At 45.5% G+C, this 15,956-nt stretch overlaps 1 protein-coding gene across 2 annotated transcripts in view; it reads right to left on the bottom strand.

Annotated features, from left to right (window-relative positions):
• Window positions 1–15,956, bottom strand: part of EIF2AK4 (eukaryotic translation initiation factor 2 alpha kinase 4) — a 156,732-nt gene that overhangs the window by 61,942 nt on the left and 78,834 nt on the right. For both annotated transcript variants that reach the window (XM_077464652.1, XM_077464653.1), the window contains exons 14-21: window positions 14,892–14,966; window positions 13,305–13,427; window positions 5,753–5,857; window positions 5,485–5,545; window positions 4,359–4,438; window positions 4,116–4,217; window positions 2,778–2,828; window positions 2,437–2,673 (exon numbers count right to left, since the gene is read on the bottom strand). In XM_077464652.1, the coding sequence (XP_077320778.1) occupies window positions 2,437–2,673; window positions 2,778–2,828; window positions 4,116–4,217; window positions 4,359–4,438; window positions 5,485–5,545; window positions 5,753–5,857; window positions 13,305–13,427; window positions 14,892–14,966 (834 nt within the window). The remainder of the gene's footprint in view (window positions 1–2,436; window positions 2,674–2,777; window positions 2,829–4,115; window positions 4,218–4,358; window positions 4,439–5,484; window positions 5,546–5,752; window positions 5,858–13,304; window positions 13,428–14,891; window positions 14,967–15,956) is intronic.

Here is a 15,956-nt window from a genome sequence, read left to right as displayed (position 1 = left end):
CCAGGAGAAAACTCCTTTGCTCCACAAAATGCTTTAGAGCAGCAGTCCAACTAGAGTTATCCAACCCATAGAAGAAGACATTGGAGGAGAGGGAGCAAACATGTCTCCCTCTATTGTCTTATGGATTTACTGGTACCACATCTTTTTGAATTCGTTTTCCCACACATTTCCTACTTAAGCTGGGCATAAATGGTTCGAATCTCAGCCGTTTCAGCAGCAACCGGCCAAGATTCGAACCATGTATGGGCAGGCTGAATGAACCCAAGTTGATCAATTGATCAACTTGTGTACAACCAGCCTGTTTGATTTTACAAGCGATTATTGCTAGTGTTTTGTTATAGCTGCTAGCAATAATCACTGTTCTCCTGGTGGGGACAGCTTTCCCTGCCCAGAGAACATAATGGCTCTGCGGGTGGGATTCCCCTATCAACACAGTCAGTGTGGTTGCAGGAAAGAAAATTGCGCCATCTATGATCGGCCTTAGTCAGAGTTACACGTAGCCAATCAGCAGAAACTGTGAGCTTAAAGAAAAGTAAACCTGACACTTTTTCTTATGTGGGCAAAGCAAAGCTTCACTTTAAAGTGATTGTAAAACACTTTAAAAAAAAATAGGTTTATTCTTACCTGCTCAATACAATGGTTTTGCACAGAGCAGTCCTCTGCCTCCTTTTCTTAGGTCCTCCGCCAGTGCTCCTGGCTTCCCCTCTTCTTGGTATGCCCCCATAACAAGCCATTTGCTTTGGGGGCACATCTGCGGGCTCGCTCCAAGATGCACCGCCTGCATCCATGGACACAGACAGAGCATACCAGCCTCGCCCCCTGCCACAGGATTTGACTGACAGCAATGGGAGCCCACTGCTTTCAATCTGTCCTGTGAGGGTGGGGAGATAAGACCAAGCTGTTGCAGATGGGCAACGCTGGATATAGTGAGGACTCGGGTGAGAACAGGGGGGGGGGGGGGGGGGTAAGGGGCATACTACTGCCTAACATTTTTTATATTGTAACCTAATACAGGGAATGCATTAAGATAAAGATGTTTAGGCTTTAGAACCACTAAGGGCAGGGCCGCTGATAGGGTAGTACAGCCAGCCCTGTTGTACCGGGCCCGTCCTCCATTAGCTCAACACGGGGGGCCCAGGGAGCATATTAAAATTTAGAGATTTCGAAACCATACCCCCACTACTACTTTCTTAGAGAAGAGTGGTTGTGATTACATTTTCCTGGGCCCCATCTGGTCTACAAAGGGGCCCAGGAGGTGAGCGCAGTGGTCAGACTATTTCTCCTTTTTTAGGGTGCGTGTACATAAAGTCACACCGCACATTGCTCTGCTAGTTAATTAGTCTCGGCTGCCACTGCCCATTGCCTTCCCTGGTGGTGGTGATACTACGAGGCTACGCTCAGCTCCGCTCAGCTCCGCCTCCCACTTTCATGTGCCAACTGCCGAGACTGAGGTGAGGCAACAAGCAGCACAGTGGATGAGAGGGAGCAAAAACCTGGAGGACAGCGTGGCTGCACCTGCACTGCACTCAGTGAGTGGAGCACAGAGGATAGAATCCTCAGTCTCACTTAGGCTTACACACAGCATAGCAGGTCATGATTATGAGCATTATGATACGCAGGCAGCTCTGTCAGCAGGTGCTCTGTCATGGATCTATCACAGTGTGTCATATTGCTGTTTGGTGCTGACTTTGTTATGCCAGTACTGGGTTAAAGTTTGGAACACACAGTACAGCCACAAGTTAAAGTCAGCACCCAAAAGCCATGTGACAGATCCATAACAGAACACATGCTGACTGTGCTGCCTGTGCAATTTGATGTTACTTTACACTTGCGTTTGGTGGGGAGTAAACATGTGCCTCCCAACCAACCCCCTTAACCGCTTCCTGTCCAGCAACATACTGGTACATTTCTGGATTGCAAGGGGGATATCTTGGTCATCGCCGCAGCATTGATCAAGATAGAATTTTTTAGCCCCAACATGTTTGCACAAAGTAAAAGTAATCTTAGTGGCTAATAAAGCTGCTGGATTACTTTTATAGGCAGTGGAAGGGGGTTCCACCACCATCCCACCATTACCTTTACTGGGCTCTCCTGTGCCATCAGGGGTCCCATTAACGATGTGAGCAGCAACATCCAGTTCCAGAGACACAGTGTGCATGCATATGTAAACAGTGACAAATCGGAAGGAAGGAATTGCATCAGGGACAAGCCTGGGGCGGAGTCAAGGGCAAGGTTAAAGGTGGTGGCCCTGACTAAGGGCATTCTATTAGACTAGATGCAACAGTGCTAAGCCACGAAGTCAAGACCCTAGTAACAAAGTGAAATTCAATTGGGGCGTTAGACAGACATGTCTGGATATTTGTGAGAACTGCTCGTAAGCAGAACCTTAAGGAGTTTAAAACTACCAACAAGTTCACTTTAAGTAAATAGGTATACCTTAAATATATCACTGTCATAGGTGTAGTCCATTGCAGGTGATATACGTTGGGAGAATATTTGGCTCATCATTGTGCGGTAGGCCTTTCCATCTATATTGGCCAATGTATGGTGAAGCACTTCATGAAGTTCAGACTCTTCGAACTGAGGTGGTGGCAGAAGGTCACATTTCAAGAGTTCCATGGCCGTAGGACGAGATGCAGGATCATGGTTTAAGAGCCAAGTGATGACTTTTCTCTACAAAACAGTAACACTTATGTGTTATGTCTCCTAAGGGTCACCTGAGTTCTCAAAAATAACGGATATGTTAAAGTAATTTGGTGCAAGAATAAATGCCTTACCTGCTTCTCTGTTTCTGGTTTCTCAAAATCATTTGGGAATACAATAGAAGACTGTAGAAAAAAAATATAATACAGTATATCTTTGTAAAAAGATCAAGCAGCACTCCAGATTCATGTAAAAGAAACATATCAATGCAGCTCTGTATTCACCCATACACCATTACAGTTATTTTTTTGCAACTATTGTAAGTACCTGAATTTAACTTGGTATCAGCATCCTAAAATATCAGCATGCTCCCTGTACAGCAGATTCAGACTGGAAGAGGAAGGGGCAGAACTTGGAGTAAACCATGTGTACCGTATAGAAATGTGCCGACAAGGAACATGTTGATAGGATGAGAAGGCACAGAGATGACCTCATCAATATCCTGCTGCTCCTTTACAGTTTAGTTAGCAGACTGGGGATGCTTTCCTTATCTGTATTCTGTGTTTTCTGTCTGTGCAAATCTCAGGACTGAACAGAGATACAAATCAACTCAGCTATATGTCATCTGTATTTTCTGTTTCCCACAAGTTCATTTTTAAAACTACCTGATAGTGATAAGTCTTGTGGAATCTGCTCATTTTTAAAACTACCCGATAGTTATAAGTCTTGGGGAATCTACTGGTAAGGTATCTGTACTCCAGTTCCCAGGTCTGCACACCTGCTATGGCCCATTATAAGGGGTACTCTTGATTTTTTTTTCAGCATCCAAAAATTCATAAGCTAATTTACATATATAGCTTATGCACCACTTGTATGTGGACTAACCTTTTAAAAGGAAACTTATAGCATATATAGGCATCTGGGATTTAACTTGGGATACAAAACCTAAAGTATAGCCACATGTGAGGCAGATTTAATCATGGTACAGCCAGATTTTCTATCCTTTTCTGTAAGCATCCAGTTTTTCACTTGGTAATGGCTGAAGCCATTTTGTGCCATATATATGGAGGAAATAATGGCATATAAGTCCAGTAAGGCATACAGTTGTCTCTCGATATCGTAGTATGTATGTACTTTAAAGCTAAACTGTAAATATCTAGAAAACGACACATAATACAGCTGAACTAGCATTCTTTCTTGAAATATTCACAAGTTTATTCTTTCATTTTCAGTGGCTTAATTTTCTGTTCATAAATTGACCTCTGCCATACTGTCCAGTTGCAGAGTGGTAATACGGGCACTGGTCTGGGAGAGCCACTCAGAAACACTTAGCCTGCCCACCAAGAAACATTGCAAGCTCTGCATGTCTGTGGATAAATTACTTAGGTACAATTTTTAAAAGACATCAGTTAGACATGAATCAACACCTGACAAGTTTTAACACAAGCAAATAGGTGCATCATAAAGAGTACCTGTCTCAACGTGCTTAATACTGTAATCCTCTCAGAGCTTGTATCCATAGGTCTATATGACATCTCAAACAATATGATTCCCAGACTGAAAAGGTCCACTTTCTGGATATAAAAAGACAGATATTGTATTGGAGGGATTCATGTACCAAAAGCGCAGAACTCTGCTTATAGTTACTGTATGTGAGAAAGACAGCTGCAGCACACTCTGAATATATTCAGTCAACATGTTCTTATTTTCATTACCTGGTTATAAGAAGCCTTGGTGTTGCCTTGAACCTCTGGACTCACATACAACGCTGTGCCCACCATACCAGTGAGTTTTCCTAGGAAATACAAGCCTTATTTAACCCAGTTTTAAACAGCTCATGGGCCAAAATAACAAAAGATACCAGTGATTGTAATATGTAGCAGGCTTTAGGGAATCTGTACAATCCCTATTAGATATGTTACTCTATAGTGCCAGTACCTACCTCACTGGATAGTAAATAAATGGAGTGTTTAGGTAAGATCTTATTCTGCATAGTTATTGGCAAATCTAAAGGAGTCTGTACATAGACTGTACTATCACTTTGAAATGAGTGAGAACAGTTTAAAGAAAATGTTATTTTTTTCTATATTTTGCACATAATAGCTGTGGTGTGGGCTAATATGGCCAAAAGCACAGTGCATCTTTGAAGTGGTTCTCAAGGCACATTTGGTTTTTTTTTCTTCAAATTAAAATACATGTTATTCTTACCTGCTCTGTGCAATAGGTATTGCACAGAGCGGTCCCTTAGTTCCTGTCCCAGGGGCTCCCTGCCTCAGCTCCTCCTCTTCTAAGAATGCCGCCCCCCCTCCAGCAAGCAAGCTGTGTGGTGAGGAGGCACCCGCTGATCAATAAGCCCTGTGCTCCAACAGCTTGCATTTAAGATTTTTGATCTTTGCCACAAAAAAGGTATTTTGTGAATACTTTCTTGCTTTCTTATCTACATATTTTTTTCCGGGTTAACTTTTTTTTTTGCTTAGAACAAAGTTAAAAACTGCCATTTAGGGGTTGTGACAAGAGATACAATACATACAGGCATGGTATAGGTATAAATTGCAGTATAATGTGCTGGGATATTAAATATTAAACTGTGCCATGCAACATAAGGTACCAATCTCTACAAGTGCAATCCTACCAACAGAAAAAAAAAAAAGAATTTGATAATAAAAATCAACAAGGGGTGATTTTTACAATCATCTTTTTTCTGTTGGTAGGATTGCACATATAGAGATTGGTACTTTATGTTGCATGGCACAGTTTATCATTTCTGCAGTGAGGCTGTAATTTATGTACTTTGAAACAAGATGTCACTATGTGGTTTTCAACAAAAGAATAATACATTACCTTCAGGGTCAACTTTAACAAAGTCAGTGTGACCTTGGTCCTCTTCTTGTGCAGAGTCAGTCTTTAAAAACAAACAAAAAGAGAAAAATCCAACAAAGATGAGAAAACTAATAACCATAGTACCAGCACATGGCAATCCTGAATTTGGTGATGTGCTATATTGTGCTCTGACCTCTGTTATGCAGAGACCACATAAGGTTGTACTGTTACAGCATTCTACTGATGTCAGAGTGGAGATGAATAGTGAAAATGAAAAGTAAACACTTACTACATAGGCCGGATGATCTGTAGCCAGACCAAAATCCCCTATTTTCACATGATCTTCTGAATCTAAGAAGATGTTAACAGGCTTTAAATCTCTGTGAATCATACCCTGTAATGAAAAAGAGAAAATAATCTAGTCTGTAACACATTTTTTGCTTTATACACTTTGAGGGAACCTGTTCTGGTCTAAAGCATTGTTTCTCAAACCTTTTTCAGTCAAGGCACCCTTTAAAATTCTGCACCCATTTAGCAAAAAATTGAACTAATAGATTTACAGGGGGTCCCGAGTACCAAACAAGATAGGGACTGTAGGTTTGTTAAGTTGAATCTGTTTGTAAGTCGGAACAAGTACATTTTTTAAGTATCTCCAGCCAAAAAATAAATTTTTAAGCCTTTTGGATAACCTAGGGAAGGGTTATCACCCCTGTAACATTTGTTTAGCTGTCTGTGCCCCTGTACAGAAGATTTCACCTCACTTTCTAACCCAATGATAATTGAATTTTGAAAATGTTGGTCTGTTAGGGGAAACAAGGATTGGTGATAAAGCATCAGTGGAGAAACCTTTTTCCCATATTAACTCTTACAGGAGAGAATTTCCCTTCCTAGAGGTAGATTTCCTCTCACTTCCTGTTATCTCCCTCCGTTTGCAAGTAGGAGTCGTTTGTAAGTAGGGGACCCCCTGTATTCTTCTAAAGCATAAACACCTTTGCACCCTGATGCTGACTAGTATTCTAGAGTTTCTATTCTCTCTCAGGCAGTGCTGATGGAGAGGGGCAGGGGATTAGCAAACAAGCATGCTGTGCAGGGGTCTGAAGTCCTCTTTATCTACCAAGAACGTCATTGGTTGTTAGGATGCTGGTGACTGAAAGGTTGTAATGGTGCACAATCAAAACTCGTGGCTAAGTGTAACTAAAATGTAGGCTTGATCCACCTGCTGATTTATATACAATTTATGGGCAATTTGCCAAGGCACCCCTGAAGGAACCTGAAGGCACCCTGGTTGAAAAAGGCTGGTCTTAAGGGTCAAGGGTAACCATGTTGTATACATCAGTCCTGCCTGAGTGGCGACTCAACCCTTCCCCTTCCTGGCACTAAACTCCAACCTTGTCATTTAAATCTCACAGCCTCAGGTGACAGCAAAGGCTTGGACATATGGCAGTTGAATTACAAAGGTGGGGCAAATGCATGGAGCAGCAGGGTTTAAAGTAAAGCAAAAGTAATGAGGACCACATCTTAATGGTCACAGGAACAAGTCCCTCTATTGGAAGATTTCCTCTTTATTCCTGTTCTAGGGACAACTCAATGGAGTTTTAACTCACTTTTAGTGACAAAGAAAATGATCAGTGGGACAAAAAGAGAGAGTGAATCCCCCAATGGGTACACAACAGATAGCAATAAAACCTGGCAGGTAGCCCTAACCCTTCCCTACCGTATAAACAACTAAAAAGATTTTTTTTTTTTTTTGCTTTAGATAAACTTAATTCGCAAACTGGAAAGATGTCGAGGAAAGTGACCATAGGTTCTAACACAATGACATTTGTAATTGACTAAAGCCTAGTACACACCAATAGTCTTTTTTCGTTCATGGCCCGGAGGGTTGAATGAAAAAATAGGATTTTTTGTACTCACCGTATAATCCTTTTCTCTGTAATTCACCGACCGACACAGCTCCTCTCTTAGCCATTGGGTTGTTACGCCCACTTTTAGGAGAATACTAGGCATTACTTCTTATGTAACACACAGAACTTTCCAGCTCCGCCCAGGGGCGGTCCCCCATGTAACAACCCTCCAGCCTGCCATGCAGTCATCAGTACGCCAACAAGCAGTATAACGTAAAGAGTAAAAGGAGGGGGCTGGTGCTGTGTCGGTCGGTGAATTACAGAGAAAAGGATTTTACAGCGAGTACAAAAAATCCTATTTTCTCTTATATTCACCGACCGACACAGCTCCTCTCCACCACAAAACCAGGGTACCCTCAACAGGAGTGACTACCCACAATCTCACCAAAACTGCAGAATGTAATGCAACAGTGCATTAACTTAACGGTACTGCATTTTTATAAAAAAACCAGGAAAAAATAAAAATATTGCACACTCAATTGCAACTATACGGCCGCCTGAAAAACTTTGCGGCCAAAACAGGCATCAGCCAATGCACGGACGTCTACCTTATAGAACTTGGTAAACGTGTGGACAGATGACCAGGTCGCCTCTTTACACACTTGAGCGACAGACGCTTGGTGTCGGAAGGCCCAAGACGCTCCAATTGCCCTTGTGGAGTGGGCTGTGAACGGAAAGGGGGCACCTGCCCCTTCAAGGTGTAGGCTTGTACTACAATCTGTCTGATCCACCAGGAAATGGTGGCCGACGAGATCACCATTCCTTTCTTTGGACCAGCCACTGAAACAAACAGCGAGTCTGACTTCCGGAAGGGAGCCGTGGCAGACAAATACACCTTCAGAGCCCGAGCCACGTCCAGAGTGTGAAGGGCCACCTCCTTAGGATGTGTCGGCTTAGGACACAGAGATTGCAGGACAAGGCCGAAACCCTACTGGCCGATGTAATGGCCACTAGAAAGACCACTTCAAGAGAGTCAAGAGAGGGATCTCCCTGATATTCTCAATTGGCGGTTTTTGCAGCACCGATAACAACAGGTTCAGATCCCACGGGGGTAACGGTGGACGCACCAGAGGGACTACATGTCGCACCCTTTGAACAAAGGTACTCACCAGTGAGTGAGACACCAGGGGTCATTGAAAAAAGACAGCCAAGGCTGATATTTGTCCTTTAATGGTGCTTAACGCCAACTTCTGGTCTACTCCTTGCTGAAGAAACAGTAGGATCCTGGATATAGCAAAGGAGCGCGGATGCCATGTTTTCTCCTCACGCATGGAGATGTAGGTATTCCAGGTATGATGATAAATCTTCCTGGAAGAGGATTTCCGTGCTCTCAACATAGTGGGGATCACTGAGTCCGACAGACCCTTGTTCCTCAACACCTGGCTTTCAATAGCCATGCCGTTAAAGCCAGCGATGGTAAAGCAGGATGGAAAAATCGGACCTTGAGACAGAAGGTTCTCACGTAACGGCAGTCGGCAGGGCGTGTCTGCCACAAGCCATACTAGGTCTGCGTATCAGAGGCCAATCTGGGGCGACCAGAATTACTGGAATCCCTTTGACTTCCACTCTGAGGAGCAGACGTGGTAGTAGTTTCAAGGGAGGAAAGGCATAGATCAGCTGATACTGACCCCACGGAGCTACCAGCGTGTCTGACGTGTCCGCCCAAGGATCTCTTGTCCTGGAAATGAATCTCGGCGCCTTCCGATTGAGACGGGAGGCCAGAAGATCCACGTCTGGTGTGCCCCACCACAGACACAGTAGCCTGAACACCTCCGGATGCAATGCCCATTCTCCTGGGTCCAGCATCTGGAGACTCAGATAGTCTGTCTGCCAGTTCTCCACTCCTGGGATGTAAATGGCCGACAGGGCCAGTACATGTCGCTCTGCCCACCGAAGTATGTGAGCAACCTCCCGTGCGGCGGCTGAGCTTCTTGTTCCTCCTTGGTGATTGACATATGCCACCACAGTGGCATTACCTAACTGGATCCTGATCGGATGCCCTTGTAGTCTTCATCGACCATGTAGAGAGGCATAGCCTGATCGCTCTCAGCTTGAGCAGAATGATCGGCAGTTTGGATTCCTCAGTCGACCAGAGGCCCTGAGCTGACAGAACCCCCATTACTCCACCCTAGCCGGATAGGCTGGCATCCGTTGCGATCACTGTCCATCTTAGAGGAAGGCACGACTTCCCGGACTGAAGCACCGGAGACCTCAACCACCAGATTAGTGAATCCCTGACTAGCTGGCTCACCTGGATCTGCCTATTCAGGGTCAACTGAGATTTGTCCCATTTCGACAAAATCTCCTTCTGCAGAACTCTGGTGTGGAACTGGGCATACGGTACTGCCTCGAAGGAGGCCACCATGAGACCCAGGACTCGCATGCAGAATCGAAGTGATGACCACTTGCGGTTCATCAGCAGCTTTACCTCTGAGAGTCTGCAGCTTGTCTGAAGGGAGAAAGACTCTTGCTTCCCTGGAGTCCAGCAACAAGCCTAGGTACTACCACTGACTTCTTTAGGTTCAACAGCCACCCAAACTCTTGCAGGGTCTGCATGGCGATTGCCACATCCTCCTCTAACTCTGAGGCGGAAGATGCTCTCAGGAGGAGATCGTCTAGGTATCCCACGATCGCTGCAGCAACGCCAACACTGGAGACAATACCTTGGTAAAGACACAGGGGGCTGATGCCAGAACAAAAGGGAGAGCCACAAACTGGTAGTGGGCTTCCCCAACTGCAAAGCGCAGAAACTTTTGATGCCAGAGGCATATGGGTATGTGCAGATATGCATCCTGGATGTCTAAGGACGCTAGGAAGTCCTCTTTATGGAGTGCAGAGACTACTGAGCGAACTGATTCCATTCTGAACCTCTGCACCTTCACAAAGTGATTGAGAGCTTTTAGATCCACAATTGGCCGAACCCCTTCCTTCTTGGGAACTAGAAACAGGTTTGAGTAGAACCCCTGGAAACGTTCCGATTCCGGAACAGGTACAGTCACCCCGCTATTCCGCAGGTCCCTTACTGCCCCCAAGAGGGCCTCCCAGCAAGCCGGGGAAATGGGTGTGCTGGAGGGGAAGAAACTATCTTGTAGCCTGTGGAAATCAGATCGCAGACCCATTGGTCGGACAGTCGAGAGGACCACCGGGCTGCAAACTCCCGAAGGCAACCCCCCACCCAAGACATGGGTGGGGGCAAACCTTCATGCAGTAGCACTTCTGTTCGCAGGCTTTTTAGGCTTGCGGTTCCAGGGACGTTTCTGTCCTTCCATGGTCGTTCTGTCGGGGACGTTTAGTCAAAGCTCCGTGCGGACGAAAAAGCCATTTGTGAGTGGAAAGAGGGCCCTTGCCTACGGCGTGGCTCCTTAGCCTTCCTGGCCAGTGGGAGTAGAGTACTCTTACCACATGTGGTATTTTTAATAATGTCATCCAAAGAGGCTCCAAAGAGCCGGTCGCCAAGAAAGGGAAGATCCGTCAGGGCTTTTTTAGATGCCTGGTCAGCAGACCAGCATTTTAACCAAATCAGGCGCCTCAGCACCACTGCTGACACCGAAGCCCTGGATAACAGGAGTATCCAGGGCCGCGTCACAAACGTACTTAAGGCCTTGCACTAGTTGGTTTGCTAGTTCCACGCAGACAGGAGAAGCCCATTGCTCTACTAATTTGTGGTGCAACAGTTTTGCCCACTCAGTTAGTGTCTGCGACACAAGTGCGGATGCCAGTACTGGTCGCACGGCTGACCCCACAACCATAAACCAGGAACGAGCCACTGCCTCGGCCTTCCTGTCTGTGGGATCCTTAAATGCAGGAGTCCCCTCTACCGGGATTGTGGTTACTTTGTTTAACCTGGATACTGGGGGGTCCACGACTGGAGGGTCCATGACTGGAGGAGCCAACCACTTTTTGAAAAGGCTTTCCTCAAACGGGTAATGCACGCCATGTATTTGGGAACCAAAAAGGTCAGTTGAGGTCGACTCCATTCCTTGTAAATGAACTTGTCAAAATAATTCAGATACGGGAACACCTTAGGTGAATGGGCTGGCTTACGGGACCCAAAAGGGACCGCTACCTCAGTAGAGGAATCTGCTGGCTCCTGAATCTTCAGGGTATTATGCACAACTGTGATAAGTGCTCCAACAAGCGCTTTGTCGCGCACGGACCCGGACGGGGACTCATCCTCACTGTCCGAACGGTCCTGGTCAGCGTAATCTGACAAGATAGAGCAGGGGTCATCAGTCTCAGCGGGACCCGAGTCTGCGTCAGAGCTCTTTTCCAGAGGACGGGGGCCGCTTTTTAGCACCTTTGCACCCAACCACCGCCTCCCATCTTGGCAACGAACGAATTGAGGGCCGCCGACAAGGTGTCCATGGGCACTGTGCAGTCCGCAGGCGACCTGGTTGCAATTGCCTAGATTTCAGGGGAAGAAACACCAGTTTCTGAAACCATGCTGACCTTACCCTGTCTGCCACCCGAAGGGGACTTAGGACAGTGACAGTCTCACCCTCCTTACTGCTGCTGGCTGAGGGGATCTTTCCCGCAGGACTCACCACCCTGAGGGGTTCTGAGCTATCCAGCAGGTAGTGCCTGTAGTCTGTTGGCTCCCAGGTGCAGAGGAAACAGCTTTGTGTCGGTGGAAGCAGCTGCTAATGGCACTGAAACTGCTCTGTAGTGTGCTCAGCCTCATAGAAAATGGCCGCCCAGCATCCAGCATAAGGACATAAAACACAGGGAAAATGGCCACCAGAGTACAGGAGCACATGCTGCCGCTAAAGAACACTGAAAAATGTGTCCAGGCTCCTAGAAAATGGCCGCCAATGTCCAGTATAGGACAAATCACAGGGAAAATGGCTGCCGAAGCCCAGGAGAGCATGCTTACCCTTGCCCACACCTAAAATGGCGGTGGACACAGCGCTGCACAGGACACAAGCACAGCCTCACAGACACCTTCCAGGGGCATGGAAAACAGGACACAGCCAGCTAGCGCCACCCCCAAGGTGAGAGCCCCCCCACAGACACACACCGCTCAGCAGCATCCCCCCATCCCCTGGCACACTGACACAGATATCAGTAGCCCGGTCATATTTGTGTCCCGGAGCATAAAAGCTCACAGACCACCTCTGGAGCTAAGGTTTCATCGTGGCCGGCCATAGCGTGGAGCTGTGACCTGCACACGCTTGATGGCCAGACTGGGGAGACTACAAGGATAAGGGTATCCAGCCTGTCACCCAGCCAGCTGTTAATAGCAGATCACAGGATCTATCCGCAAAAAGCCAAGATTCTGCAGACAAAACAAGATGGACCGATGGGCCCGCCAGTGTTCCTTGGTCCTTCTCCTTCACTAGGCAAAATAAAACTGATGACTGCATGGCAGGCTGAAGGGTTGTTACCCAGGGGACCGCCCCTTGGGCGGAGCTGGAAAGTTCTGTGTGTTACATAACAAGTAATGCCTAGTATTCTCCTAAAGGTGACAGCTCTATTTGGAGCTGATATACTAAAAATCCGACATTAGTACAGCGATCTCCCGCCCTGAGCTATGGTATTCTGACAGGTGACAGCCTCCCCCTGCAAGAACACTCTGGTCAGCACTCTCAGCCACTGGCTGAGAGCACTGATCTGGAGCCTGTTGGCTGCTGGTTTTCCAGCATGTTTGTCCAACAGAAGTCAGCCAAACGGCTGGCTTTTGTCAGACCGGCTGACATACACACGGGCCAAGTGTCGGCCGTTTTTTATTGAACTGGCCAACGTCTCCCGACCTTCGGCCTGTATGTACTAGGCATAACAATCTCAACCCATATTTGTCCCAATTAATTACCATTTAAATAGCAGATGCTATCACCAAAATGCTAACCCATCCAACACCATTTAGAAGGTATGTTGACATATTTTCCTCTACATCATCATGTATCATATTGGTATATTGTCACCAATTTCCATAGTTACCTGTTCATGGATGTAGGCCAGGCCATCTAAAATCTCTCGAAAGAGCCTCCAAAGACGACTGGTGTCCAGATATAATCCTTGATCTATAGTGTCCCGTAAAGTGCTTCTTTCACAGTATTCCATCTGAAGAAAACAGAAACACAGCCTTTTAAAACGGTTTCCAGATTTCAGACCTTAGCTGTCCCACCCAGGTTTCTAGGTGGCAGTACTGGAGTCTCATTATCACATCATGTTGGGCATTGCTCCAGGCTGAAAAAGCACTCAGCATTTACCATTTTTCTCTAATCAAGATTTGGTAATACCCCATGCAAATATATTGCTGGTGAGCTCCAGCCTGGCAACAAAAAACTGCAGAGAGATGGCCAAACCTGTCATCTCAGACTTAAGCCCCTGTTCACACCTATGCAAAATAGATGCGGCTTACATCGCATCCAATTTGCAGGACATTTTAAAATACATTAATTTGAATGTATCTTGTTCACATATGCGCATTGCACAAAAAAGTGTGTGTTTTCTGGGCATTGCGGTGCGAATTACAAGCACATTATCCTCTATGGGAATGCATCTGATTCGCAGATGCATTCCGTTCTGAACAAGAAATCTTTCCTTCTTCTCACTACACCTCCCCCTCCTCTCGCCCCTCTCTCTGCTCAGCTGATGCGCAGATAGAACGGAACGGCACCTCTGAACAGCTGCCTTTTCTTTTCACAGAACTGGTGTGAACCCGGGCTAAAGGACAAAAAAGCCTCAGTAGATAAAGGCTACCCTCATCTCTAAAAATACTATATGCCTGTCTGTAATGAAGATTCAATGGATTTAATATATTCTGAGGCACGAGCTGAGCATATGTACAGGTAAGGCATTCTGACGGTCTACTCTATATGCTGTTTCCAAAGTCAGGGCTTTAAAATACTGAAACCATGTCAGATTTTCCAAAATGACTGCATCTGACAAAAGGAAATGCTCACCACTGCTTTGTGGTACACAACTCTTCCTTGGCCATCTGACCATACAATTTGTGTATGGGGTACATGGAATGACTGGTGAGCAACAGTGCAAATATTTCAACATGCTGGAAAATCCCCACATATGAAAACAAGCATTTTCAGCACTGCCAAGTAATAGCTATCACTCAGCCTCCATAATCGCCAAATGCCTTAAAGCAAGAGTCACATCACTTCCAAATATTAGGCCTTATGTAACCAGCATTAGGAAGGAAATCAGCAAAAGTTGCTGACAGATTGCCCTTGGAACAAGTTTTATTTCAAAGCAGAACACTACTAATCTCAGAATGGGCAGGCTCTTGCCCTATGCTGTGCCATCCTTCAGTGATGTGATGCCAAGGATGGGCCAGGGGTGTACACTGCTAAGAGCAAATGAAAAAACATTTTTTGGCAGACTATGTGTCTCTTTTGCCAAAAAAATCTAATTCTAGCAATTTTTCTAAATATGAACTTTAATTCCATTTTAACTGAGACAAGCAAAGGAACTGCCAGTGCAGACAAAACAAGCCCAAAAGCACCCAGAAAAATAAGAATGTGTATAAAATCATCAAGGAATTATCCTTATAAAAATGTTATAATCCACCTGAATGTAGAGGAAATGCACAGCCTGTGTGGCCACTTCAGACAGTGATGCTTTGCCCTCAACACACTCTTCATCCTGTTTAGAAAGACAGTAATCAATACAACACAATATAAATAATTCAGATCAGGCTGGTCAAGATAAAAGATTAAGAGGCTTCTCAATTTAGATATCTACACTGTTCTTTTAAAATGAACTCTGGCTCAACTATATACATTGAAAACATTATTGCTGATTACAGTCTACTTTCCAGGTCCCACTTTGCGGGCGGTTTTAACCTTTTCCTCTGCCACTAGTGGAGTTAAAAGCACACCACGCGCGGCCGAAAAGTGCCTCTATAACAGCGATAAAGTGCCGCTTAAACTAGCGGCGCTTTACCACTAATGTGGCCCGTGCCCCAGTGTGAATGGGCTCTAACTGTGTACGATTTGCTAAGTACTATGCATCAAACAGCAGCCATTTTTTAAATAAAAATAGGATTTTTTCCATCAAACTTACCTGTAAAATCCCTTTCTTTGAGTGCATCATGGGACACAGACTTAATATTCATTACCTGCTGGGTTATACTTAATCTCTAGGTGAATGGACACTGGTAGACCAAAGGTCTTTAGATAGGAAGTGATCCCCTATATAACCCCTTCCATACAGGAAGTACTTCAGTTTTGAAGCCGTTACCAGCGGATTACTTGGTAAACCTATTGGCTTGTTGCATGGCGGAAATAAGCGGCTAGACCTTAGTCAGCCCAGCCGGCAAAGCCCATTATTCCACTCAGTGCAAGTGTGGCATTTTCGCTTAGGAATTACCTGACCTTTCGCTCTTCTTTATTTGCCACAAGGTTGTCTGTATATTGGTCAAGTTGGAATTTATCTATATTAGAACTACAGAGCACTTGCCGGCTTAGTGGTTTTGAGTGGATCAGATGAGTGACCCTCATTGGATGTCAGTGATGCTTATAACCTGAGGAGAACTTGTGCCGTTGTTTGAGTCATTCGTGGTTATGTGGGGCCTCAGATATAGCTATTTTTTGTATCAGTTGAGGTTGTATGCGTCTATAAAGCCCCTGAAGA

The sequence above is a fragment of the Lithobates pipiens genome, unplaced genomic scaffold (assembly GCF_037356315.1).
Source record: "Lithobates pipiens isolate NorthernLeopardFrog02 unplaced genomic scaffold, aLitPip1_a1.2 Scaffold_30, whole genome shotgun sequence".
NCBI lineage: Eukaryota > Metazoa > Chordata > Amphibia > Anura > Ranidae > Lithobates > Lithobates pipiens.
Note: the sequence above shows the minus strand (reverse complement) of the source record. Positions and strands in the feature narration are given on the sequence as shown.